This window comes from Zingiber officinale, chromosome 1B (genome assembly GCF_018446385.1).
Source record: "Zingiber officinale cultivar Zhangliang chromosome 1B, Zo_v1.1, whole genome shotgun sequence".
Lineage (NCBI taxonomy): Eukaryota > Viridiplantae > Streptophyta > Magnoliopsida > Zingiberales > Zingiberaceae > Zingiber > Zingiber officinale.
In genome coordinates, this window is record NC_055986.1 from 111484797 (window position 1) to 111494118 (window position 9322).

Below are 9322 nucleotides of genomic sequence, written 5' to 3' on the forward strand. Positions count from 1 at the left end.
GAGTAGCAACCAACACGTATGACCAGATCGCTCGTCCGGCCAGGCGATAGGCAGCACCCCGATAGCTGGATGACTAAAGAGAGGAGAACAGATGTTCGTAACTGTGACGACCCTATAAGGGTTAGTCTGACCAGTCTGTTTGTCCAACCATAAGAGGAACAATCTACCGAGCCGAACGACCGTGAAGAAGAATAGCCTTGGGCGATCGAGCGGGGAATCCCGGTGGAGCGGCCAAGTAGTGGGATCCCTTGCTTCGCTCATCGTATCCTTCTAAGAGTTGATGCTGCTGACAACAAGGCATGGTTAGCTAGCAAATTGTACGATGGAAGCTTTCACTGTCATGTGAGGGATTTGCACGCCATATTAAGGAATGACGTCAGAGACATTTTTCTAACTTGTCTTTTCATAGAAAAAATGAGAAAACATCCACGTGCTTTGAGAAGTATACATATATACTACAAGGTCACTATATAAATCGGGTGCATACACCGGAAAAAGTATACATTATTAATGATTACACTCTTATTTCTACGATTCTCTTTGTTCTTCACAATTGTCGGTGACTGACTTGAACATCGAAAAATCAATACAGAGAACCCCTTCTATGATCTGACACTAACATTCTTGATTTTATAGTATAGCAGAGTCTTTATACGTTCGACTATAGAGCCACATTTCCAATTAGCTATCTTCATCACTTTCATATAGGATTATTGGTTAATTCGTGTGTCATTTGGTAAATTGTTGTATTTGAAATACTTCTTTAAACTCCACCTTAATATATAGCACTGGCTAAACTAATTAAGAATTAAAAAAAAGTGTATTTTAGATACAAAATTAAGGACAGAGCACCCTTTTCATAAATTTTAAATAGAAAAGTTTATTCACCGTTAATGGTGCAACAGCGTAATTTTTTTTAAGTATTTAAACATTAAATTTTAAATTAATGAATACATTTTTTGTTATGACAGTTAACTTCAGAATATTAGACTAATAGACTATTTTTTATGAATACTGTCTGATTTATATTAATGGTTGATAAAAATTTTCATATGATTGATCATCTAAGATTAATTCATTAAATATCTAATGTCAATTAAAAAAATAAAAAAATTTATACCCTATGAATTATTCACTATCTATGTTGGTATTTGACAGTAGGGATGATAATTTCATCCGAATTTGATAGAGGATTCGACATTCGACCCGAATGAAGGAAAGTATGGAGGGACTATCAATATCCGATACCCGACCCAAATACCCGATTAAATAATATATATACATATATTAAAAAAAATTTCTTTTCCCAAAATTAAATTACTATTTTTGTTGATATTAGGAAGAGATTATATAGATGTTTAATTTATTTTTTAATTATATATATATATATATATATATATATATATATATATATATATATATATTTTTAATAGGTTGTTAATTTTAATATATTTTTTTGAATGATAATAGTTGGATAGAAAAAAGAAAAATTATAACTATAAAAGATATCTGATTATTTAATAAATATGAATATATCCATGAAGATCTTATATCCGATGAATATAAAGACAGAAGATATAAAATCTTATCCGAACTCGATCCATTGTCATCACCCAATAAAAGTTAAGGTGAATCTTGACGAGCATGTACACTTGAAATAAAGTACCCTATCTGTTAGGTGGTTGCCCGATTTCATAGTTTATCATCCTAATATAATTTAGAGCCGAAGCACCACCTTTTATTATATAAATAAGTTATGATATGAATTTTTTATTTATAAATTTAGATAAATTAATAGATAAATTTTTTAATATATAATTAGTAAATTAATAAGTCATCGTTTTTTGATTTATAATGATAGCCCGGTGAAATCCGATCGGTTACTGAGCTGGTGTCAATTAAAAAAAATATATATCCTTTTAATATATTTTTTTTAAAAAAAAACCTTCTTTTTAATAATAGGAATAGAAGGATTCTTCAAAAAAATAAAGTTTTGAAATTTAATAGTTCAATAAAAATATCAGTCTTGAAATTAAAAATTCAAAACGGCGCACATTGAGTCCATGACGGGCCGTAATCGAAGCCAGATTTGAGCCCGGCCCAACTAAAAGGGGAGGATCCAGGAAGCTTCGCGAAGGAATCGGCATTGATAAATATACAATGCATCCGAAGGAGGGCGAGAGCATAGCCGACCTACACGGAAGGAGGGCACCGCGGAGCAGCCCTTGATTCGATACGAGGAAGTAGCACATCGACTTCGCCTGCTAGGTTTTTTCCGATCTCCACCTTCTCTTCCCTTTCCGCATCCTTTTTGGTTGGTTTGATGTTTTTTAGGGTTTTATTTGGCGTTGGTTGAGTTTAGGTCAAGTAGCAACCCTTCCCTTCCCTTTATATATGGAATCTGGTGGCTTTTGTTTTATTTGTTTCTTTTTTGTTTCAATCACTGTATAGAGGTTGGGTTCTGTCAGATTCCGTATTAGTAACTATGTAATTAGTTTCGATAGTTGGCTTTGAATGATGGAAGGATTGTGGGTGTTTAAAGTGCCTTCTAGAAAGAAAAATAGCAATGATGTCGACTCTGTTTTCTGTCATAAAACTTGGTGATCGATTTTAAAATTGCAATCTTGCTGAAATGACATGGCGTTTTCGTGAATTTAAGTCGGAAACATTCTTGTTTTTTTTCGATGAATGGTATTGATAACCACCTTTAGGCGTCACTCTAATTGCAATTGTGTTGTTTTTTTATTGAATTACAAAAAAAAAAAAACGTAGATTCCTTCTGTAGATCTGCAATAAATATATTTGTTGGAGACTTTCCATGGAAAGCTTGGGATGATGCATACATTGCTTGTGAATTGGTCTTAAGTATTCTATACTTCTTTTAGACAACAATTAATTCAGTTTGTGGGAGTGCAGAATATTTATTGGATGTGCTAACAGTTCAGAACGCATCTAAAAAATGGGTATTGCTATATTACATATGCCTATTAACTATTAGCAGCCAGTATCAACCACTTTGGCTTGTTCTACAATTGAGAAGCCAATGATCAGTGTATAATTACATACAAGAAAGACTGTAAGTGTGATTCTGGCGAGGATGTAATCACTAGCCAAGTTTAGTCACTACCTATAATCACAAGCACACAATTTGAAGGTGCCTTGCATCTCTTTGAAGCCTTCAGACAGAGGCAACCACCACTGAGGTCAAGAATCAATCCCTCATACCAACGTTGTGCTACTCTAACAAAATAAAACAAATTCTGTCATAGCATTATTTGCCACTCTCTTCAATTTTGTGCTTTTGATTGCTTCAAAAACTTATTTTCACTTTCCCCCAAAGTCATTCATATTTTCCCTTGGTATTAAGTATTAACTGGTACAACAAACTAAAGGTTTGTTTTCTTTTCTCGTCCCTGCTTTGTCAAGGGGAAAAATTCTTATTGCCAGCCTACTTTTCCATCTTCTAGGTTCCCTCTCATTGTAGATTTATTCACTCATCCAAACAAAATGAAACAAATTTAAAAGCATTGCCTTTCCCTGTCCCATGTGAGAGCTTGTTCGACTTTTATTGTGGTTCCATTTTTCTCTCTCTCTCTGTCTCTAAATGACTAGTTCTCATACATTATCACTTGTATTGTGTTGCTTCTTTTCCGTATTTAATGTAATACACCCTTCTCCCACTTTTGCTGTGACAAATCATCTCACTTAATTGTCATTAAAATCATCCTCATTCCTTTCTCTGTCATCAGCATAGAAATCTTCCTGTCATTTCAAGCTCCCCGCTGTATTCTATCTTGCTCTAACTTGTCCATCCCTCATTTCCCTTCCCTTCTGACCAATTGAGTTTGCTTCTCATCTCTCCTTTCTTGTGGAAACTCTGACACTATTTTTGTTAGAAGTTAGAACCCATTCTCACAATGATTTTGTTTTTGCAGTCCTCCTTTTCTCTTCATTTCTTGTAGACAGAGGGTGCCAAGTGTCTTAGCTTCTTCAAGAGTTCACACGTGTTATGGACATCGTTTTAGCAATGTTTTTTTTTTCCTGTATTGAGATCGACTAGTATCCAGACATGCCAAGCAGCAATTGAGCATCGAGGCATAGATGGTGTCTTAGGCCAATTTACCCACTTCATCTTTTATTTAGTTTTATCTGCATACTTTTGCATATGTACATCCATTTCACCTTTTTCATTTTGTGGAATTTTGTTTGAGCAGGATGAGGGGTAGAAGTTACAGCTATAGCCCACCACCAAGAGGCTATGGAAGAAGAGGTCGTAGCCCAAGCCCTAGAGGTCGTTATGGTGGACGTGGTCGAGATCTCCCAACGAGTCTTTTAGTCAGGAATCTGCGTCGGGACTGCAGGTTTTGTATTTTGCTTGCAATTAGCTGAATTCTGAAATCCTGGCATTGTAGTGTGCTTCGGTAATTTAGATGTTTTAGTAGTCATGTTAGTTCATTATTAGTCATAAATTGATATAAAAATTTTACACCCTTTTATTTAGTTTATCTTATCTTGACAGTTATTTGGGATGAATTGATGTTGATGGTCTTAACTATTCAGTTTTGTGATTTCTTCTTCAGTCATCCTATCATATTATGATCAATGACATTTTCACTACCAGTTTGTTTTTCTACAAATGCTGAAGAGCCTGCAAGTTTGCTATGGATGCTATGAGCACTAGGATTTACCTTCTTATCTAAGTAGGCTTTCTGTTAAAATCATCAAATACAAAACAGTAAGCTAGAAAGGTAAAATGGCTGCATCTACAGTGGACGATAACATGCCAATGGTCCTCTCCTACTTTCATTTCTTTATTTATGGAAGAAAGACACTGGTCTATACCTTTTGCCCCTTTTTTTCAAGCGGATTGTATTTAACTGCATGAGTTAATAATTGATTTTTATGTCATGAAGCTGCTCAAATTGAATGCGAAATAGTAGCAGGTTATTGGACTAGCAAACTTCTACATGGCAGAGGTTCCTAGCAACGTCATTTAAAGTGAATAATTTTAGCTACATGTCTTCTTACTATGAGTATGCAAAATCAAGTAAGAATCTTAGTTTTAGGGTGGAAATAATGTTGATATACTAATTTGCGATGTAAGAAACTTTTCTGGATAATAGGCAAGTAGCATGATGTCGATGAGGAATTTACATGTCCATATTAATGTTCTTATCTATAGAATCATTTTGCTAAATAAATAATTGTTAGGGTGTTAAGCATTGAATTTCTTTAATTTTGTTATTGCTTCTCAAATTGATGCTGATGATGAACTTACATGCCCATGTTAATGTTCATATCCTTAAATTCTTGCTACAAAATGAATAATTGTCAGGGTGTTAAGCATTGAACTTCTTTATCTTATTTTTTTATTGCATCTCATCTCAAGTTTGTATCAACTTTATTTGACGCTTAGTCTAGTATTCTCTAACATAATCTGCTCTATGGTTGCAGAGCAGAGGATCTTCGTAGGCCATTTGGACAGTTTGGTCCACTCAAGGATATTTACTTGCCACGTGACTATTACACAGGGTAAGTGGGAGTTTTTGTTTTATCTTACATGTATAAAAAAGTTAAATGAGCCTAAAAGAAAGAGTAGGTGAGCCTATACACTGATATACTATGGTCCATTTTGAGATGAAACATTAACTATGCTGATTATGTTAATCTGACGGAACCATTTGCCAATGCTACCATTTCCAACAACTAAGCAAACATTAACTCACAACTCATTTTATGGTGGACTTTAATCTTTCGCTTTGGCCTTATTTTTCTATGTTGATATTTCATTAAGATTGCTGAGTTTAACAGTGAAATTAGAGTTTGAAGACACAAGTCAAGTCATGAGAGTTATGTTGAGGAAGATGTAAATAAATGAAGATAGTGGCTAGTGATAAAGGAAGAAATTGGGTTTCAGGTAAGGTGTCTTGAAGATATCAAGTCTTGAAGAATTTGAAGTCTTCTATAAACTCTGAAAAGATAAAGGTCAGCAGTCAAATGCCTGCTTTAACTTGAATTGCTTGAAACATCAAGGGTACCTGAAAAATGTTAAGCATATGAGCATTTGATAATAGGAGCAGTGGTCTAGCAATTGTCATCTACTGTCCTACTAAATGCAAATGTGCCTCATGACCACTATTGTATTTTTCTTATAAAAATTGTGAATTTTGCAGGGAACCTAGGGGATTTGGATTTCTTCAATATGTTGATCCAGCTGATGCAGCCGAAGCTAAGTATCATATGGACGGGCAGATTCTTCTTGGTCGGGAATTAACTGTTGTATTTGCTGAGGAAAACCGAAAAAAACCCTCTGAGATGAGGACAAGAGAAGGAAGGTATACTTTAATTAACTCTATTATTATTTTTGTTCAGTTGAAATCATGGATTATTCCTTTTTATACATTAATTTTTACCTGCAACATTTACATCACCATATGTCAATAATACCTTCTGTTTTTTGTAGGGGGCGTGTGTATGATCATCGAAGGTCACCACGTCGCTCTCGCTCACCTCGTTATTCCCGCTCCCGTTCTCGCTCACCTGAATATTCTCGTCCTCCGCATGGTAGGTCACGCTCTAGAAGCCGTAGTGATGAACCGCGCTCACCTTCTCCTAAAAGGAAGCACCATGCCAAGTAATATTTACTTCTATCATCAATTAGGCAAATGCATATTTGTTTATTCTAATTGTCGCACTCTGCTTTCGTCGGACAGGTCTATTTCTCCTGAAGATCACAAGCATCGCCGCGAGAAATCGTATTCAGGAACTCCGGCCGGCAGCAGATCACGAAGTCGGAGCCCTGAGAATTACCAGAGCAAGGCCCCGCGCAGGGAAAGGTCCCTTTCTGTCAGCGAGTAAAGCAGATAATGTGATGTCTGCTAAGTTACTGATTTCGCATGTAGATTGTGTGGAGAGCAACTTAGAACTTCTATCGTGGACCATAACTGCAAACTCTTGTTGTTAGTCAGTATTTGACTTGCTAACTCAGTTGAATTTTGAAAGTTATGTATGATGGTTATATTCTATGTACTTTGTTTTTAAGTTTAAGATTCTTATTTTGTCAGAATAGCTCTTTGATTTTTGACCAAGTGGCGTTGACTTTACTTTCTAGATTACCGATTAACAAAAAGTTTGCTGTTCTCACGTCTATCACTTGCTAGTCGATGATCATCTCCGAAGTTAAGTGATTCAGATGCTGATGGGCTTTGGTCCAGGCGCATACCTGCGTCATGTGGTCTGGCACCGATCATCGTGCTTTATGAGATGGAGCAGCAACTGCGGAGGTTATGATGGTGTAGTGTAGTCGGCCGCACGGTCATGTGTTTTTATGAGATGAAAGGAGCAGCAGTCGTGGAAGTTATGATGGTGCAGTGCGGTCGGCCGGGCGACTGGTAAATTTCACCCTGTATGTACAGGCAGTGCTCCAACCTCTCACAATGAGGTGGTGAGACCCACTACTTAAGTGTGGGTCCCACCATTCCAATGTGAGAGGTTGGGGCACTGCCTGTACAGGCAGGATCGAATTAACCCGGGGACTGGCTTGGCGTAGGAATCCATATACCAAACTTGGGTAACCAATCTAGTACTCTGTTCTAGTGTTTTGGCAATAAAATAGAATCTCGAGTGGTGATTTGAGATTAAGCATTGTAGGTGGAGCATTTTGGAAATTGTAGAGAAAATGTCAATAAGCAAATAATTAAAGCGAAAATGGGAAAGAAACAGCGATAAATAATTAAAGCGAAAATGGGAAAGAAACAGAGACAAAGGGCACACAACGGATAGAGAATTAGCGGACAATTTTTTTTATGTATATTTGTTTTATAAAATTGAGGATAAATGGGTAGACAATTAGAGGATAATATTTTTTCCAACAAAATTAGAGGATAATGAGTTTTTTAAAACTAAATATATTTTAATTGTTGAAATTTCTCCTATTTTTTTAGACTTATGTTATTTTAGGCCGCAATTACTTGAGTTAATTTATGCTACCATTTAATTAGGGTTAAAAATCGCCTAACAAGATAAATTATGCAAGTTAGATGAACCAAAGGAGGTAGCAAATTGGATGATCTTATTGAATAGTTGATGGAGGAAAAGTAGGCAAGTCGAGTTGACCAGACGAACATAGCAAGCTAATCTAGCTAGTAGTCCAAACACACATTCGAATTCGAAGAAGAAGACAAACACTGCATGAAGGAAAAGTTTGATAGACTACAAAGACATATAAACTAACCATTTAACTAGTAATTAAAACAAACCAAATAGTCATGGTGGGTCTAACAAATCAAACGAGGCGAATTTGTTAAATTAACATGTGAGACGTACGGAGGCTAATTAATTTATCAACTAATCAGTGGAGGCTAATTTTAAATAATTTTAATTTATTTTTGTATGCAAATTATTAATATTTATTAGATTCTATAATTACTAGAATTTTAAATATACTGAATTGATATTTAATTGGCTTGATAAAATATTGTTTAGGTCAATTTGTGGTTATGAGATGTGATCCGGCGGTAAGAATGGGGGGCCCACCTTCTGAAGGGTCCCAACCTAAGGACGGATGGAGGGCTGGCCAAGCGGGTAATGGTCCGAGCGGAGCTAGAGATAACCCATCCATGGGCTTGGGTTTCCGACGCCAAGGCAGGATCGGCTGGGACCGAAGGGCCGATCGGGTGGTCCGTTCGGCCAGGATAGGGGCGAGAGTACAAAGGTGGCCGAGTGGCCTATGCGCTCGGCTCGGGTTATGGGATATCAGCAGAAGCATGTCTGATGATTAGGCCGTACACAAGATCGCACGATGGAGGATCTTGCCGTCACATCGTGGAAAGGTTGATACAGTAGCAGTATGACCTCATGGACGTCTTTCTGACAGACCCATATCTGAGCATGGTCCTTCTGACAGACCCATACCTGGGCATGGTCAAAAGCAGGTGGTTGCTTTGATTGGCGCGCCCAGGCTTCTTCGAGAGGTCTATATAAGGTCTCCATTTCTTCACCGGAGGTATGATGCAAAGTCTTCATCTTGAGGACACCTTTTTGTTATCCCCTGCCTGACTTGAGCGTCGGAGGGCCGTCGCCGGGACACCCCTCCCGGCTCGGTTTTGCTGCAGGTTCGCCGGAGCACTCGAGGATCCAGCAGGGAGCGCCACGTGCCTAGTGTCCGTTGACTCCTGGTTCGGACAGGATCAAGATGGATGCTTAAGAATATATAGTTTATTAAATGTGAGGGTGGATGTCAATTTGTAGTTATGAGATGGATGTTGAGTCTCTTGGATTATAATTGGACGATGAAGTGAAGTTTAAGATTTAGAATTGAAGA

At 37.0% G+C, this 9322-nt stretch overlaps 1 protein-coding gene across 1 annotated transcript; it reads left to right on the forward strand.

The window, feature by feature from the left end:
- Positions 1–2139: 2139 nt before the first annotated feature.
- LOC121972082 (serine/arginine-rich SC35-like splicing factor SCL33) lies at positions 2140–7063 on the forward strand. Its single transcript, XM_042523695.1, has 6 exons — positions 2140–2268; positions 4215–4361; positions 5455–5532; positions 6174–6335; positions 6464–6634; positions 6714–7063. The coding sequence occupies exons 2-6, from the start codon at positions 4216–4218 to the stop codon at positions 6856–6858; spliced, it is 702 nt and encodes a 233-aa protein (XP_042379629.1). The 5' UTR covers positions 2140–2268; position 4215; the 3' UTR covers positions 6859–7063.
- The last annotated feature ends 2259 nt before the right edge of the window (positions 7064–9322 follow it).

Coding starts and splice junctions, on each gene's coding strand:
- LOC121972082 (XM_042523695.1), top strand. CDS start 4,216: ATGAGGGGTAGAAGTTACAGCTATAGCCCACCACCAAGAGGCTATGGA. Junction 4,362..5,454: donor AATCTGCGTCGGGACTGCAG/GTTTTGTATTTT, acceptor CTATGGTTGCAG/AGCAGAGGATCTTCGTAGGC. Junction 6,635..6,713: donor AAAAGGAAGCACCATGCCAA/GTAATATTTACT, acceptor TTCGTCGGACAG/GTCTATTTCTCCTGAAGATC.